General features: G+C 47.7%; 1 protein-coding gene across 5 annotated transcripts in view; it reads right to left on the reverse strand.

The window, feature by feature from the left end:
• RNLS (renalase, FAD dependent amine oxidase) overlaps nucleotides 1–19,076 on the reverse strand; it is an 85,956-nt gene that overhangs the window by 20,565 nt on the left and 46,315 nt on the right. For 2 of the 5 annotated variants that reach the window (XM_063164100.1, XM_063164096.1), the window contains 3 exons: nucleotides 11,485–11,658; nucleotides 6,604–6,779; nucleotides 2,971–3,293 (listed from right to left, as the gene is read on the reverse strand). In XM_063164100.1, coding sequence (XP_063020170.1) covers nucleotides 3,102–3,293; nucleotides 6,604–6,779; nucleotides 11,485–11,658 — 542 coding nt within the window. In that variant the 3' untranslated portion in view covers nucleotides 2,971–3,101. Of the gene's footprint in view, nucleotides 1–2,970; nucleotides 3,294–5,774; nucleotides 5,944–6,603; nucleotides 6,780–11,484; nucleotides 11,659–19,076 lie in introns of those variants that run through there. The other 3 variants (XM_063164099.1, XM_063164097.1, XM_063164098.1) reach the window with 2 other exon arrangements.

Consider the following 19,076-nt stretch of genomic DNA (forward strand, 5'->3'; position numbering starts at 1 on the left):
GCCAATCATGTTAAGACACACAAACGTACAGTACTGCGTTCTAAACTTCTTGTTTACCTTTGTAACTACTTCTATTTTTATATCTTTAAGACTCTAAACTTTCTTCTTTTTAGTTAATGTGTCTCTTCTTTAAACTACAAATCCAAATTCTCCCTTCTAGCACCTAAGTTTGGAAGCCTTTTCTAAGGTCTCAGATAAAATCCTGTGTTCAATTCCAAGCTTGGCCTTACAAATTTCTGAGAGCTCCTTGCATTTTGGATTCCACAAGCCATAACTCTCCCCCTGTTTCAATTTATTTACCTCCAGGGGAGAAATTTTACTCGGAGCTTCTTGAAGATGAAGCCAGTCACTCTCCTTCCTCCTCCTCCTCAGCAAAGGGGCTGCTCTGTGCCCGTGGGGCTGATCCTGGAGGTGCCACCTGAGAGTGGGAATGAAGCACAAATCCCAAGGAGGATGATGCCAGGGAGGAGCTGCAGTGATCAGGGCACAGCAGCAGCAGAAGGCTCTGGGATTTCAGCTCTGCCTCACAAAGCAGCTTAGGGACAGCACAGCTGAGCCAGGGGATGGATTAGAGGCAAAACCGGCTCTGGCTCCGGGGAAATCTCTGCACGGGGGCTCAAGGTGCTCACAGAGTGCCATGGTCCTCCCCTGGGAGCAGCTGGGTCTGTCACAGCCTCCCTGTGCCCTGTCCCCATCCCTTGGAGCTGGGCACTCTGGCATTTGCAGCCCAGCACACGCTGCCCTGGCCCAGGCAGCCCCAGAGCCCTCAGTGCCACCTGGGGATGGTGACCCAGACACAGCCAGGGTGGCACAGGGCCAGGTTCCTCTTCCTTGCACTGACCCAAGGAGGAAGCTCCTCTGGCAGTGTCACACCCCACGCTGGTGGCACTGCAGCAGCAGACTCTGCTTTGAGTCTGGGGCTGCACCAGCACAAGGCTGCCCCTCCACCCAGAGGAAATGTGGTCACAGGGGTGCTTTCAGCTGGGCAGCACCTCCCACCTGCAGCTGACTTTTAAAAATAATTAAAAAAAAAAAAAAACTCAACACAAAAACCCCCAAGTCTCCAAAACTAAATTAATCTCTTAAATTATTTTCATATGCTTGCGCAAAACCACGGCCTGAGTCTCTGGAGACAGAAGAGATTTGTCTGGTTGATTTCCTGGGATTTTCCCTGCATGGATGTGACTTTTGATGGCAGATCCATACATTGCAGCCCTGTTCCCATATTCCCTGATCCCAGAGTAAGAGCAGTGGCTGCACAGGGTGCCACAGGCCAGCCCTGCCATGGGATGCTCCCTGGTGGAAATTACCACAGCTGGGAGCTGGAGGGCTTTGGGAACCCATGGCCCTGCCTTTCCTTGTGATGAGGAACACAAGGACATCGTGGTCCGGGAGCTGGGAGGCTCCAGCCCCACTTCAGGCAGTGCTCATGGCACAGATGAGAGCAGACAGAGCCATCCCCCTTGTCTGGGAACAAGCAGAGAGAGGCTGGAATGGATGGATCTGCCACTTAATCAAAAATCAGGGGAAATCCCAGGAAATCAACCAGACAAGTCTTTTCTGTTGCCACCCTTCTGGATACAGAGGGCTCTTTGAAACATCACCCTGTATGGGAATTCCACATCTCCCTGCTCCCAGCATTCCTGCTGCCCAGAGGAACACATCCAACAACTCTTCCTCTCCACCTTAAAAAACAAACAAACAAACAAACAAACAAACAGGTAAAACCAAGCAGGTTTTACCTAAATCATCTTAACTGGAGGGATGCTGCAGAATTGGTAGCCTGGCATGATATTGTCAGGAAAATTTCTGCATGCAAAGGGTGCTCAGGCCTTGGCAGGGGCTGCCCAGGGAGCTTTGCAGTGCCCAGCCCTGCAGGTGTCCCAGGCAGGGCTGGAGGTGGCACTCAGTGCTCTGGGCTGGGGACAAGGTGGGCATCATGGGCTGGCAGGGATTTTTCCACCCCATTGATTCTGAGATATGAGGAAGGAGCAATTTGAGACTCACCAGGACTTGAAAAAGCTCCAAATTGAAAATCCCATGACTCAAAAACCATCTCTGAATCTGTGATTTGGGTACTTTGAGGCATCAGGGCGACCAAAGCTGAGAGATTGGTGAAAGAAAAAGTCAGAGACATCTGCACTGGTCTGTCACTGCTGCTGCTGATACAAAGCCCCTGAAAGAGCATCACAGCCCTTCAGAGAGCAACCATTGAGCCAAGCACGCCTCACATCCAGTTTTCTGCCTACTTTTAAAATTAACAAGTCTTAAATTCTTAGTGTCACTTAAAATACTCCACAAGAAATGGCCAAAGGCAGCAGTAAATCACAGTGGTCAGCTGGTGTGACACAGGACGTCAGATTTGGGTGAAATGAAGAGATAAAATAAGAAAAACAGAGGCTGAATTGTACTCCCCTAATGGTTTAAATCCTGTCTGCTGTATTTTATTTTCAGTGCTGCGGTAGAGAGGTACTAGACTTGTGACATGTGACTGAAGAGGAAGAGCAAGTTAAAATGCAATTTAGAATAAATAATTTTTTTCTTGGTTAACTTCTGAGTAATTTCTGAGCCCATCCAGTGCCACCCCTGCCATGAGCAGGGACACCTTCCACTGTCCCAGGCTGCTCCAAGCCCCAAATTCCAGCCTGGCCTTGGACACTTCCAGGGATCCAGGGCCTGCCCACCCTGACCACCCTAATTCCCAATGTCCCATTCAGCCCTGCCCTCTGAAGTAGGAAGGCATTCTCCTTGTCCTGTCACTAGAACAAGGAGAAAATAAGGAGTTTCCAGTGAATAAACTCTGCAGCTTCATGGATTTTTGTGCTGCTTCAAGTCAGGCTCCTCTCCTTGACATAATTTTCATGGGCTGTAAAAGTATCAGGAGACCTGGCAAGAGTGCTGGAGCTCTGTGCCTCTGCCTACAGCCAGGGAAAGTCTTATTTTAATCAAAGCAACCACTCTGAGCACAGATCCTGGAAAATTCAATTTAATTCCATCCCAATAATTATTCCAGGGCGCCGATACATTTTCCTTTATTTGTTTCTTGCAAGATGATGTTGATGTTAAACTCAAATTCGATCCATCATGGCAAAAATTCATAATTAATCTAGAGGAATTTTAGCAGCCTGAGTTTGAAATTGTTGTAAATGAGGCTTCACAGCCTCTGCAAGGCTCATGGCAGACTCTATGCAGCCATCAAAGTTGGAACGAGTGAATCCATCACCCCCACAGATCAGGAGAGGCTGAGTGTGAAGAATCATCTGTCCTGGACAATTGGGCACAGCTCTGGTGACCTGAGAATGACAAACATAAAGGGAGTGGGGAGAGAAGTATTTCATTTACCTGAATTTCACACACACAGAAAGATCTGAGTTCCTGAGAAGCACATCACAGAACCACAGGATGGTTTGGGTTGGAAGGGACCTTAAAAATCATCTCTGCCATGGGCAGGGACCTTCCACTATCCCAGGGAGCTCCAAGCGCTGTCCAGCCTGGCCTCCCACTCCAAAAGATCCAAACATTAACCATCAAAGCACCACAGTAAAATATTTACTTCTGGGAGATGAATAATTAGAGTAAAACTTGATTGTGTGTGGAAATTTAGAAACTGTACAGATGTGGCACTTGCTGCCATGATCTAGTTGAACAGTTAGAACATCGGCTGGACTAGATGATCTTATAGGTCTCTTCCAGTCTTGAAATTCTGTGATTCTGTGATTCTGTGATTCTCAGTAGACATGACTTGTCTGAGATCCGAAAAGTTGTGAGGGTGATCTCACATCAACAAAGTGGGGCTTGCAAAATCCCAGACAGGTTCAACCTCCTGTCTCAGGATCACAGAACCCCAGGATCCCTGAGGCTGGAAAATCCCTGCCAGCCCCTGGAGTCCCAGCTGTGCCCAGTGCCCACCTTGTGCCCAGCCCAGAGCACTGAGTGCCACCTCCAGCCCTGCCTGGGACACCTGCAGGGCTGGGCACTGCAAAGCTCCCTGGGCAGCCCCTGCCAAGGCCTGAGCACCCTTTGCATGCAGAAATTGCTGCTGCTGTCCAACCTACTAAAAAAGCATGATACTCTTACAAATTTCTTTTGATCATTCCATGGATTTCCACCCAGTAAGCCATTGCTGTGTCTCCTCATGGGACTGTCAGCTTCCAAGGAATTGTAACCCCTCACCCTTTATTCAGCTGAACAGAGGACTCTATCCAGGTATGGCAAATCCAGAGCTTCTCCCTCAGACCAGTTTTAAACCAGTACTTAATTTATTCCTGAATTTTTCTCACTGATCGAGTTGAGTACAAACAATGCAGAAAGACATGGCAGAAAAAGTCTTTTTTGAGTGTCCTCTCTCTTTGGCTACCCAGTGTTTATTTGGTGCTGGCTGTACCAAACAACTCCTACCCCTTCCTGATATTTGGTCAAAGATCTCGGAGGTGTTTTCCAGCCTCAGCAATTCCATATAAAGTGACTGTGCCAAAGGCACACGGTGGGTTGGGAAGCTGCTGGCTCTGAATGCTAATGGTGCCTTCCCCATAATTAGAGCAAAGGGGATCCAGAGCTGCAGCTGTGCTGCTAAGTAGTGTCAGTAGAATTTTGGAAGTCCTAATCCCTCATCTGCCATGGATAATTGTAATGTCTGCATTTTAATCCCAGGATTGTGTTTGGCCATGTGAAGGATGTTACAGCCGGATTTAATTAACGAGTAGGATAAATCCCAACTAAAAGAGTCAGGGGAAACAGGCACCCATCTTATCAGTTCCCTTGGCCTCTGTGGCAACAGCTTATTATAATTGAAAGTAAAGAGAGCTTTAGGAGAAAGAGGGAGCTCTGCCCCAGATATTTCATTTAGGCAGTGATTATTTTACAGGGTGGCTTTAGAGATCTCTTTATCGAGATAACGGGTCTGACCTACACGGACTTATCTGCAACCTAAGACATATTGACATTCATCCACCAAATTACAGGCTGCTGATAATTCCTCTTGTGGCACCAGCAGCTGCTGGACTCGGAGCCCTGGCTGGCAGCAGGGATTGGATGGGGTTTGGGAGCCCTTTCCAGAGCTGGATATATTGTATTTGCAGGGACTACCCTGACAAAGGCAGGAATGATGCATTTCATTTTAGGGTTTTTAGAAGGTTAATTTATTACTTTATTATATTAAAGAACATAAAATATATAAAAACTATATTATATTAAAGAATATTATATAATATTTATAATTACATATATTATTATATATTATAGAATTACATATAATATAATTACATTTATATTATATTATATTATATTATATTATATTATATTATATTATATTATATTATATTATATTATATTATATTATATTATATTATATTATATTATATTATATTATATTATATTATATTATATTATATTATATTATATTATATTATATTATATTATACGATGCTAAAGAATACAGAAAAATATATTTACTGAATGTTAAAAAGATAATAATGAAAACTTGGGACTCTTTTTAGAGTCCCGACACAGCTTGGCTGTAATTGGCTAATGAGTTAAAACAAGTCACACCAGAATTTAATTAGATAATTACTTTTGGGTAAACAATTTTTAAATACATTCTACACGAGCAAAACACAGGAGAAGCAAATGAGATAAGAATTGTTTTCCTTTTCTTTGAGGCTTCTCAGCTTCCCAGGAGAAAATTCCTGGGCAAAGGAATTTTTTCAGAGGATGTGAGTGCCACATGGATCCAACTCTCCCCTGAACTGATAAAGAGGAACTTAGAGAACACACCACAACTTTTGTAGGTTTTATATAAGTATTAATACCAGTGCTGAGGTTGCTTTTGCAATCCACCAGAACTTTACTTGCAGAAAAATAAACTTTGTGCTAACCAGACCAGGTTCCCAAATTGGATGCAGATCAAGGGGTATGAGCAGACTCCACAACAGCCATCCACAGCAACTTCAAAAAAGGAAAAAAATTTAGGGGACTGCTTTAAAAGTAAATATTTTGCATCCACCTCCACGTTGAAATTCACCAATGTAAATTAACTTGAGAGGCTTTGGGTAAACATGGAGATACACTCCAGTACTTTAGGAAATCACCAACAATTTCCTTGGATTTTTAAAAGAAGACTGCAAAATATGCACATTTTGCTATTATTACCCTTAGGTAGGTTACTTTTAAATACATTTTGCAAAACATTCTGTTAAACTGAGCTGGGCCAAATCAAATAACAACAATTAGTTCGTCTGTACTTCTGCTTTTCTGTGGCAGGGTGGGAATTTTGCTAATAATACCACGTACTTTTGGATGCACAGAGATGTATTTGAGTCATGATTTTTAAATACCAGCGAAAATCCCACCGAATTACGTGGGATTTACTTCCTTCCTGTACACTGCTCCTACCCCTGCTTACCAGGAGAGCTGCACAACTCACTGCTGAGCCAGGCCAAAGATGTTAAAAAATGGCTAAAAGTGACCTGGCTGTGCTGGCCAGCCCTGGATGCTGCTCGTGGCTGCCTGGAGGAATTTGTTATGGATGCTGAGCAACCATCCCCTCTCCTCTTGCTCCCTGAGGATGGAAAATGAGGTCCCCAGCAGGTCCTCCCAGCTGAGTACCTGGGAGTATCTCCATCTGTGGCACTTGATGCTGCTGGGTTCAGGCAGGGAGGGCACAACCCTCTGCAGGTGGCTGAGGATGATCTGCTGCACCTCGGCGGGGTCTGAGTCCAGGTGCTCGCTGCCAAAGGACACAGTGGTGTGCACCACCACTGAGGGCCCAATTTCAGCAGACTCTGCAAGAAAGAAAGGAAGAAAGAGGAGAGGTGCTTTTGAAGCATTGCTCTTTCACATCTGCCTTCCACACGTGCTGACAATTGTGCCTCTGGCCTGGGAGTCAGTAAGAGCAAAAATATCTGTGGTACCACTCTGTTCTTCCAGATGGGGAAAAAGCACATGGAATGAGAACACAAGTCAGGGAGGAGAATCTCTGCAACAGCCTGGCCTTGGACACTTCCAGGGATCCTGGGGCAGCCACAGCTTCTCTGGGCAATCTGTGCCAGGGCCTAACTGTAAAAAAACTGGTGGTTTTATCTCATCTAAATCGACCCTCCCTCAGTTTAAAACCATCAGCCTTTGTCCTATCAGAAAAATTTGCTCTCATCTATGAAATCATAGCTCAAGTGCTGACATTGATCCCAGCAGACTTGGAAAGGGCCAGGCTTTGTTCTCTGCAGCAGATGATTCCTGTCCCCTTGGCATGTTGGCTTGTCACCTTACAGACAGCCTAACAACCAGCAGCCAGAGAATTTGCCTGATTAGGGGATTTTTGGGTGCCCCAATGAGGAGGATGGAGCAGGACACGATGTGGGTTATGCTGCATTTCAGCTGAGCTGGTTGTTCAATCAAGTGATTCCCTCAAATCCCTCCTTGGGAAGCCTCTCCTGGTTAGACCTTTGTTTGGACTAGCACATTCTCAGAAGAAGATTTTATTTTCAGCAAACCAGTGTTTTCTGACCCAGGAATACACAAAGAAAGAGGTGCTTGAACACTTGCTGATCATTCTGGCTGTTAGGCACCAAGCTTGGTGAACTCCTTATCTCTGCTCTGCCACTGAAGAAACCAGATCCTCAAGATCCCCTCTGGGAAGGTGACACATTCCAGCTTTCCAAAACGGATTTGTTGGAGTGTCCAGGGGTCATCCAAGGGTCACAACCTGGTCTCCAGCAGAAAACTGTCCATGGATGTGACAGGCACACATCTCCCACAGGAGTGTTCTCCTCATTTTAGGGGAACAGCATTGTGTATTTTTCTCACGTTCCTGCCCAAAACCTGGAGCCGTAACGGATCCCGATAAAAACCGCAGTGCTTTTGTTTCCTGACCCTCGGGGATTTCTAAGCTTCCTGGGGAGCTGTGTTTTGCCATCTGAACCCCATTCTAGTCCAGGGTAGCAGGAGGGGAAGGGTTTTTCCACATCAAACAAACTCTGGAAGAAGGGAATGCTGCTGGGGCAGCATGGAGAGCGGCAGAGATGGACACCTCCAGACAGGCTGGAACTGCATCCCTGCTCCCTGGGAGGCTTCACACGGTGCCAACAGAGAAGTCAATGTGCAGGCCTCATAAACCCTACCTAAAAGTTAAAAATGAGCAGTGATTAACTTTACTAACCTAGAAAGCAAGAGAGGGGGAGGGTCACTTTCACAACGCCATGCTGCTGCTTGGGAAGAGGGCCAGCAAGCTTCCCCATTATCCTCAGAAATTCCTGTGGTTCCTAAGGTCCTATATTCTCCCTGGAATAAAATCTACTCCGTGAGAAGGCACATTTGGGAGGAGTCATGGAAAGAATGGCACTAACTTTTTCATATTCAGAAACTCAGCATTTCATTAGCCTTACCAACAGTTTCTGATTATTTTTCTAAAAGGCAGGCAGGGCTGGCAGAGGATTACAACACAACCAGCTGCGTAGCAAGGCAAGAACTTAAATAGTTCTTTAACTCCTTCATCTTCCTAAAAATTCTTATTTCAGGAAGGAAAGGAATCTCTATTTCAAAATTGAAGAGGATAGCCAGGAATTATACAATGCCAAAAAACCTGCAAGGCAGATCTTCCCTTTAAATTACATAACCCCACAATCCTGGAGCAAAAGAAAGGAACCACTTCCCCTTTGATGTGTCATCTATCTTTAGTCCTCCTGGAATGCAGAGAGATGCAAAGACTGCAGTATTCCAGAAATAATTGATGCTGGAGAATTCCCACTGTCCCCCCCGACCTGGTATAAATATGGATGGGGTGTTTGAGGCAGCCAATCCCACAAAGTGTTTAATATTCATGCACGCCACACGGGGAATTCAGCACACGCTTCTGGTGGGCTCTCCCTTACGTAACATCACCTCTGCAGGCAGGCATGGGATTCTGCCCACAGCAGCTGGGATCCTCAGCTGCTGGGAAAAGCCTTCCCTCCTGGAGGCTCCTGGTTACACCAGGAATTGAGGCATCAGGGATAATTGCTTTATCAAACCCTGCGTGATGACAGCAACAAGGCCGGTTTGGGTTTCACTGGTGCAACGCCCACGAGTTGGATGTCTCTGCTTTACTGAGTCGAGGCAGGGACTGCCACATCTCACACAAGTGACAAGGACACTCTGGGCTTCCAACAGCCTTTGCTGCTGGCCTTTGAGGGCTGGACTAGCTGCTTTAGGGAGATGTTATATCAGTCCCTCAGCAGAAAGCTCACGGGACCATAGAATCATAAAATGGACTGAGGATCATCCAGCTCCACACCTCCTGCAGGGAACAACTACCACCTAGTTATTTTCTCTGGATCTCTGCTGTTCAAGGCTGTTTATTAAAAACCTACTATTTGAAGAGGCAGTGAGGGTGAGATAAGCCTCCATTTATTGTTGGAACATCAGGTGAAGAAACAACTGGAGAAAGTGATGGCTTTTAGGGAATGATGACTGCCCTGGAAGATCTCAGCTGCCTCACCCAGCAATTCTGCTTGCTCTGAATGTTTACTTTCTGGTTGTCACCATCCTCTTCTTCAAATGAGTCCAAATAATCAAGGTTGAAGAACGAAGGAGTGGGAAGGTGATGAGTGGTGTGGAGTTAAAAGGGACAGAGAGGTGCTCCTGTGCCTCCCACTGAAATCTTCTGCAGGACACTTAAAAGCACAGGAAGAAAAATGCAGATGCAAAATACTTGCATATGTGCTAAAAGAAGCATAAAGGAACTTTTTATTCATGTGTTTTCATTGCAGGACTTCACATGTAAATAAATTTCACACTCAACCTCCCTTGCCTGTGCTGTCTAAAGCCTGTCTCCTAGGAAGAGACACACACACACAATTTGTTCTTCTTGGAAAAATTTGCTCATATAAACAGAACTGTCCCACAATTCAAGGGAAATTTTCAGTGAGAAAGGTATGTGTCAACACTGATGTTCTGGTACTTTCTATGTATTTGTCAACAATATGCCCCAAATAATTGCTTTGTTCTTGGTTCAATTGCATCTGGAGACAGCAAAGCTGTTTGATAATTCCATCACAGTTCCATATTTGCTGTTCTTGGTGCTGGGGCTTTGAGACCACATGTGCAGAGAAGTGGGGAAAGTATGGGTGAATTCCTGCTTGACAATGGTAAGGATAATATCAGCAGGTGCTATTAACTATCAGGTATTTTTCATTGAACACAACAATGGAAACAGAATCTCAGATGCAAGAAAATCTCCAGCTGAACGCTGTCAGTAACAAGGAGACAATGCCAGAGGAAAAAAGATCACTCTCTATTATTTGGCTTTCCTTAGGCTCTTTTTTCACATATTCACCTAAGTCCCTGCTGGAGAAAGCACATCAGGGCGTCTGCATCTTTATTTTGGCCAGTCCAGCCATTCTTCTCTTTTGTCAGATCAACAGGCTAAATTCTTACGGTAAACAACAAATTTGTCCTTGCACAGAGGGAGGGAGAATCTCTCCTACAAGGAAAGGCTGAGTGAGCTGGGAGTGTTCTGCCTGGAGAAAGGAAAGCTCTGGAGAGATCTTAGAGCCTCTTCCCGGGCCTAAAGTGGCTCTGGGAGAGCTGGGGAGGGACTGGGGACAAGGGATGGAGGGACAGGACAAGCAGGAATGGGTTCCCAGTGCCAGAGGGCAGGGAAGGATGGGATAGTGGGAATTAGGAATTGTTCCCTGAGAGGGTGGGCAGGCCCTGGCACAGGGTGCCCAGAGCAGCTGTGGCTGCCCCTGGATCCCTGGCAGTGCCCAAGGCCAGGCTGGATGGTGGAAGTTGTCCCTGCCTATGGCAGGGGGTGGAACTTTGTGTCTTTAAGGTCCCTCACAAGCCAAACCATGCTGGATTCTGTTACTCTGATTGGTCTGCAAGTGTTTTTTCTTGAGCTATTCTATGCTACCCCACTCCTGGCAGGTGAAACACATTTAATAAATAAAACACACACTTCCCCAGCTGCCATCCTCCAGAAAGACAGGAGAAGGGTCTGTCTTGGGGGCATACTCTCCAAGCCCCACAAAGCACGTGCCGCCATTTCAGGGGCTCTCCGTGGTCACAAAAGCAGCCTGGCCAACTCTGAACTGGGCTGAGCAGCTCCAATTACCCAAAGTCATTCTTGCTTCCAAGCCGTGAGGAGAGAGCAGGAGCTGGGTGACGGGAGACAAACGGGCGAGTGCACAGACCAGTGTTTAAACAAAGGAACCCCAGCTCTTTCCTGGAATAGCAACATTTTGATGTCTCCAATCCCCTGACACCGGTCTCATAAAGGCAGTAACATAAACCATGTGCTGGGGGCTGATTTTCTGAGGGCCAGCCCGCTCTCATTGTGTGCTTCATTACAGGCCAAAGGCGACATGAAACGCCATCCGCCGCGGCCGGGAGTTGAACACTGGAGTTAAACACTGCCTCTGTTCAGAGCAGCAACACTCAATTAAACAGCATTTCTCATGCTCTGCACCCTCCATTGTGGCTGTGTTTAAGGGGAATAATGGGAGCACTGACCTATATTGCGCTTCTTGTTATCGATGGAGATGAAGCGCACGCAGGGATTATCGGCGATGTAGCGAGCGGCCCAGGGGACTCCAATCCCCGTGCCAGCCTCATAAAACAGTCCCAGGGCATAACGGGATGAGTAGCTCACAGATTCCAGTTGCTGCTTTTGACTTTCATTAATTACTGTGAAAAGAGAGGAAAAAAAAAAAAATAAAAAAAGGGAAAAGGAAATCAGACAATCCCTCTCCGCTCAGAACATTAAATATGGGAATGCTGCGGTTAAGCTGATTATTCCTTCCTGAAAATGACCAGACTGCTAAAACTAAGAATTTAATATTAAGCCCAGTGCTTTGTAGTTTTTTTCTGGTTTGGGGTTTTTTTTTGTTTGTTTTGTTTTTTTTTTTTTTTCTTTTTCTGGGACACCTCTTCATGAAGTTTTAATGGTGCATTATGTGGAGTGTGTCCCTCCCCCAGCTGCTGGGGGTTCATCACCCAGCTCTCCCTTCTAACTTGAAATTTTGATGATTTTGGTGACTTTTTGCTTCAAATTTTATCTCAAAGGGTGAATAAACAGCAATAAAATGCTTGGGTTGCCTCAAGGACATCAAGTAAATGGTCCTATGGCTCGACAAGTACCAAAATGATTTCACATATCAACAAAATGAACTCAGAGCCTCTTGAACCTCTGGGGAGAAGAGCCCTGTGACTTCTGTGCTGCAATTCAAATGAATGAAGAAAACCACACTTCAGCCTACAAAAGGTTTGTAGTGAAGTTCAGCTCCTTCAGCTGAAGGAATTTTAAAGCAGTTTGGAAAATTTCAGAGCAAGCATGAATCCTAATTCCTCCCTATGATTAACTCTTCTATCTTCTAATTACAGCAAGATCTGCTTTTTTGCTGCAATTTTGTAATCTTCATAAAAAGCTGCACAAAGAAGCATTAGCCCCACGGTGAGCATTCAAATACTATTTAATTTCATGCCACAGGGAAATCCACCAGCTTGGCCAATTGTGGAGTTCAGTCCCATGTCTCTCCTCCTGTGACTGGACGGATGTCCAAGGCTCCTGGAGCTGGAGCAGCACATGCAGAGACAACAGCTCAGCTGATGTTGCATGAAGAAAGGAACAGCTCACCCCACAATGGGGCAGGCTCACCAAAGTCATGGCACAGGATTGTATCCTGCCAGCTCTCCCAGCTGAGGGGCTCCTGGTGGGTCTCCCCCACCAGCCTGATCTAATGCCCAGCACACCAGAGGATCACAAGTCAGATTCTGTCACAGGCATCTTTATGAAAAATCATTTCCTTAGCATTTTTCCTCCTGAGGAGCTGAGGGGCCTCAGGTACAAAATGTAAACATTGATTATCTGCTGCTGTGGAATGCAACAGGTGGATCTGTGATTGGCCCATGTTGGTTTTTTGTAATTAATGGCCAATCACAGTCAGCTGGCTTGGACACAGAGCCCAAGCCACAACCCTTTATCTTTCCTTCCTATTCTATTCTTAGCTAGCCTTCTGATGAAACCTTTTCTTCTATTCTTTTAGTATAGCTTTAATTAATATATATCATAAAATAATAAATCAGCCTTCTGAAACATGGAGTCAGATCCTCGTCTCTTCCCCAATCCAAGAGCCCCTGTGAACACTGTCACAAGATTCCACTTCAAATCCCACCAGAAACCCACCCTGAAATGTCTCCAAGGGGAAAAAAACCTGAAAAAACTTGGGGTGTTTTTTCACACATTTTCCCCATAAATTTGCTGGGGAACAGAGAAATTGAGAGAGCAGAAAGAAGCACTGACCAAGGCACAAAACCTGGGGAGAGGAAAGGAGGAGAAACAGGCATCTGTAGGTGGTGGTGGAGGAAGCAGGACTGGCTGAGCATGAAGGGCTTTGAAGAAGCTCCCTTTGCCTCTCCAGTTCTCCCTCTGAGAAGGAGCTGAGGGGTGCAGCTGCCTCTCACCCTGCACTCAGATCTTCCCAAGAAGGATTTACCCCAAGGTCACTCCGCTTTCTTCCTCCCCTGGGACCCACCCAGGGCTCCTGGGTGCCATGCCAAAGGCCCAGAGCAGCCTGGCACACCCATGGCAGGGCTCTGGCTTCCATCCCAAATTTCTGTGCTGCTCAAAGGCTGACCCAGGCTCCTCAGGCCTGTCTCGCCTCCATCCTCTTCCACAGCTTCCCTGCAGCTCCTGCCGCCCTCAGGACAGGGGGATGGATTCACATTCATGGGGATGGATTTCTTGGCTTGGAGGGGAGGCAGGGATTAAGCAGGGCTGTGGGGCAGGCTGGAGGGCTGCCCTGGAGGAAAGGATGCCAGAAGGAGAGGACCTTGCCCATCCCTCCCTGCTGGAAGTGTTCCCTGGCCTAAATTCCTGAGCTTAACGTGGTGCCAGCACCCAGGAACATCCAGGGCTCTCCTCCAAGCAGCAGCAGAGATTTCCCTGGGGCTTGTCCCAGCTGAGCCAGGGCACAGAGCTGCTGCTGGACACATAAACCCAGCCCAGGGGACAGATCCCACACAGAACCCTCCCTCTGTCCCTTCTCAGGAAGGAGCTGGGCCCAGCTGGGCTCCCAAATGTCCATCACCACCTTCTTACAGCCACCACAAATAACCACACTGCATTGCACATCCTTGCTGTGCTCCAAAAGAATAGAAAAGTCCTATAAGCAAGCAAATGTAAAGTAAAATCCCATCTAGAGCACCACACTTTGTCCAGGTTGCTCTGGCTACTCCTTTTCCCCTGGGGAAAGGAACATAAACAAGACCTCCTCCAAATTCCATGCAATGGAGCTGAGCTTCTCTGCTCCTCAGGGTGGGAATCTGCTCCAGGTTTATTACAGGGAACCCCTGAGCAGGTACAACCTTCACAACACTCAGTGCTGCCAGAGCTGGGGTGGCCAGCTGACTCTGCAGCACCTGCTTTGAGAGCCACCATGTCCTTATGGAGCTGCCTTCAGGAGGTGTCAGAGGTCACCAGGATGTCTCTGGGGTTGAACAGCCCCACGTTGGGCGCCAAACTATTGGAATTAAATCCCAATATTGCCGAATGGAACGTGCCTGGGCTCATCTGACCCTTGCTGCTTGACCAAGGGTGGCAGCTGTGGTGGTTTCACCTCAGAGACACCTTTGGCTGGCTGGGTGTGTGGTGGTTTCACCTCAGAGACACCTTTGGCTGGCTGGATGCTGCAGCTGGGTGCTTGGGACAAGTCCAGGCAAGCAGGAGCTCAGGTTTACCTCTGGTGGAAAGGCTTTAGGGGATGGTGAAGGAAAAAGGAGTCGGGTTCTGCTGGAGGGTTTGGATCCAGAGCTTTATTCCTAGCACTCAGGCCTCAGAATGCAGCAACGGCTCCAACAGAACCAAGAACCGCGTGGTTGCAGGTGTTTTAACCCCGGGGAGAGGGGGAGGGAAGGGGTAGGGATCCCACCAACCAGGTAAGGGGGGTGAAGTCTCAGGGGACAAATGACACCTGGATGGCCCAAAGTCCCTCCAGGACTGAGAGGAATCTTTTGAACTTTGCTGATCACACAGCCCCTTTCTGGAATGCCAAGATTGAGGGGCAGCACTCAGCAGGGGCAAGGGAGGGGATGGGAGAGGTTGTTGGCACACCTGGGGAAAGAACCAGGATAACTGAAACAGGAGATTACACCACACTGCAACAAGGATGGATGCTGGATAGCTGGATTGAGGATAAACTGAGATTTTGTCAGGTGTAAACAGGCCCCTGAAGGTGGTGCTTGGCCAGGGGATGATGGGGAAGTGCAGGATGGAAGGACACCAGCCCAGCTGGGCAGGCCAGGACAGGGGAGAAAAAGGACGGGAGGCAGCTCCAGAGCTGAAACCTCCCAGACCCAAGGGCTGTAACCAGCCAGGGCAGCTCATTCCCATGGCCAGGGAAGGAACAGCTTGGGGAAGAAGTGACTTTTCCAAGCCTTGGGGAGATGGATAACAGCCAGGCTGAGGACAGGCTGCAGTACCCAGCACCTGCAGGTGTTTGGGGACAGTGACAGGCTGCTCACCTGGTGACACATGAACCCCAGAGGAGCTCAAACAGGATCCTTGAGGCTGGAAAATCCCTGCCAGCCCATGGAGCCCATCCTGTGCCCAGTGTCCACCTTGTCCCCAGCCCAGAGCACTGAGTGCCACCTCCAGCCCTTCCTGGGACACCTGCAGGATGGGGACACCAAAGCTCCTGCCAAGGTCTGAGCACCCTTTCTGTGAAAAAACGCTCCTGCCGACCCGGCCCTGCCCTGTCCCAGGCTAAGCCAGAGCTGGGAGTGAACCTGCAGGCTGGCAGCAGGAGGGCCCTGGAGCCCTGGCCAGGCTCAGGGCAGCTGTCCCAGGTCACTGGGGCCACATCAGGGCATCCTTGGGCATGGGGATCCCCCAGCACCCCATCCCAGGGCTGCTCCCCTGGGGCTGCCTGGGGTTCTCTGTGCCCCAGCTGTGCCTCTGGTCTCTTTCTGACCACACCAAAAACCAGAACTGACTAAAACCCATCATCCCCAGCAGTCAGAGTTACACCCCAAAATTTGAAAGTGCATTAATTCAATTACTGACTTGTGTTTGCCAACTAATTTCCTTCGCTACTGCTTAGGTTCTTAAAAAAAAGGTCTGTGGTTCACTGGGTTCTGAGCAGCTGCACATTTACCAAATGGAGGAAGTTTTTATAGCTTGAGAAGACAGGCAAGAAAGTGACGTCAAATTTGAAATCCAGCAGCTACAAAAAAAGCTGAGCTATGTGCAAAAACAAAGCTAAGAGTTGTAGGATTGAGGTTTTTCCCCTGCTCCATCCATTATGCATTTCAGCAAGGCCAACAAGTTGATCTAAGGACATGGAGAGAACCTTCATTTTGAATTTCCATACTTTTATTGGTTCAAATGAAAACCAGACTGTTGTTTTAACGCTGGGTATGAAACCACAAAATAACTATTAACTTTTCCCCTTCCAACAAAAACGGTTACGATGATTTTAATAACATTTTGGAAATAAAAAACAACAAAACAACCCAAGCTTTCAGAACACAGTATTGCCCAGCATAGAGCCATAGTGATATTTTTAAAGCAATGCATGAAGACATGAAAATCTTGTATTTTCCACTGTAAGACTCAGCTCCAGCTGCACTGTGAGCCACTGAAGTGAGTGTCCTCTGGAGATTTCATCACATCAAAGCAAGGGCCATGTATACTTTATTTGCTGTTTCTGCAGACACTGACAGCAGAGTGGATTACTTATCTGTAACACTCAATAAATACAGCCAGGGCCTTTTATCTGCTGTTCCAGGGCTTTAATGTCACCTCGCTGCCTCGCTGGTGCTGTGGGAAGGAGAGGACACAGAGATGCCACCAGGGCCAAGGCCAGAGCTGGCAGGCTGGGAGCACGGCACCGTGCCATGCAGGAGGGAGCCCAGCCTCCCACACAGAGCCAGGGAGGTAAAAATAAACCCAGCTGTGCTAAAACAGCCTGGAACTGACTGGGCTCATCAAGGTTTCACCCTGGGCTCTTTGCTCTTTTCTGCCAGAAAGCGCAGGAGGAGGTTGCAACATCACGGAATCACAGACTGCTTTGTGTTGGAAGGGACCTTAAAAATCATCTCTGCCATGGCAGGGACACCTTCCACCATCCCAAGCTCCATCCAGCCTGGCCTTGGGCACTGCCAGGGATCCAGGGGCAGCCACAGCTGTGCCAGGGCCTGCCCACCCTGCTAGGAACAATTCCTAATTCCCAATATCCCATCCTTCCCTGCCCTCTGGCACTGGGCAGACACCCTGCTCTGCAGAGAGGCACAGCTGCATCCCTCACCACCAGCTCCTGGCAATTCTCACAGAATCCAGCAAGGACTGGGCTCCCTGCTGCACCTTTGGGCAAGAACCACCAAGGCTCAGTGCAGGACTCAGGGGGCTGAAACCACGTCAGGACTGCAGGGAACACCAGATGCTGCCATGTGAGAGGTATTTGAAACACCACTTGTTTTGGAAAGTTTCACTATTGCTAATTCAGCACTGCTAAAAGCTTGTGGGGACCGTGTCCCCATGAAGTCACCCCATGACATCAGAGCTCAGCTGGCACGCCAGGAGCCAGCTCCTGCATGACCCCAAGGGTGTGTGGGCAAATTTGGGCAAAGAAACCAAGATCCTGCTTTAAAGGCTTCCAGGGATGAGAGGGAAAAGCCTCATTTTGTCTCACCAGCTGAGTGGCAGAGGGGATTTTGCATCCTGACAATCAGCAGCTCCAAAAAAGGGTGACAAACAGCCAGAACTATCTTCTGCTTTAGTGCACAGCAGCCACTGCCTAGAATGCTCAAAATCACTTATTAAGGTATTGCCAAGGTGACTAAATCTAGAGCTAATAGACATGACCAGCCACCAAAGCAGTAAGGATAAAAAAAACCCTTTGGCAGTACTTTGAAGGAATGAAAGTGCTGTAAAAACTGCAAAATATGAGGATGCTGGACTTTTTACTTCAGGAGAAGATGGCTCTTTTTCAGCCTAACTTCTTTCACTTCTTAAAATTTCTTATTCTAATAATTCCATTTTGATGGGAATAGCATTAGGGCCTGGCTTGAACTTTGTGACTTTGTCACTGCCTAGCCACCCTGCAGCTTCCTCCACCTTCTTCATTTCTTCTCCCATTTTATTTCAGTGACCGCCTGCCTCTCTCACAGCTATGCCCTCAACAACCCCACCACTGACCCTGTGCCCCAAGAGGTTTTGTGGCTTCCTTAGCCTGCTTTGCTTAAGATTTTAGTTGCAGCAAATCCCCACACATCACCCAGACCCTGCTGGTGGCAGGGCATCTGTGAGTGCCCAGTGACCACCACCGCTCTGAAAGCTGAAAAGGAAACTGTGGTTAAACGGCTGCAAAGATATTTTCAGCTCAGGTATCAGGCTGAGATTCACCCAGCAGAATGGCCAGCTCAGATGGTATCTGCAGGGACAGTTTAACGTCACAGCTCTGCTCAGGAGGTGACTTGGGCTGGCACATTATCACAGCATTCATGCACACACCAAAGCCTGCTTGGATGGGCACCTCTCCTTGCCCAGCAGGGACCTCTCCCGCTGCTCTCCAGAGGCAGGAGCTGCTGCCCTGAGCTCTGCAGCTGTGTGGGGACAGAGGACAGGCCCTGCAGGCCAGGCCCTCAGCAGTGGCCATGCCACTGGCCCTGTGCCACCACCGCGCTGGCCGCAGCCCATTCCTGCTGCTGCTCTGCGTGGGAGGGAGCAGAGGTTATGAGAAAGGCTCCACTTCTAATCCAGCTTCCTTATCAAACAGCTCAGAAGTTTGTTGGGTTGTTTTTTTTTTTTTTATATTTAAAAAGGCAGTGTAACAGTTAAAGCCGGCCATGGCTATGTCTGCACTGAAATGGTCACTAAATGCAGTTATTGCTGTGATTTTCTTCCCACTGCTGGAATAATCCTGCTCACCTCTGTGTGTGTGTGTGCAACAAAAACGATTAATTACCAAATAATTACTTCAAATCACAGCAGCCCTGGCTCACTTGGCACAAAGCTTTGTTATCTCAAGTCTGTGGCACATGAAGGAAAGGCACATTTAGAAATATAGATGATGAAAAGGAAGAGATGCTGGGGGAGAAAAAGGCAG

The sequence above is a fragment of the Melospiza melodia genome, chromosome 9 (genome assembly GCF_035770615.1).
Source record: "Melospiza melodia melodia isolate bMelMel2 chromosome 9, bMelMel2.pri, whole genome shotgun sequence".
Taxonomy (NCBI): Eukaryota; Metazoa; Chordata; class Aves; order Passeriformes; family Passerellidae; genus Melospiza; species Melospiza melodia.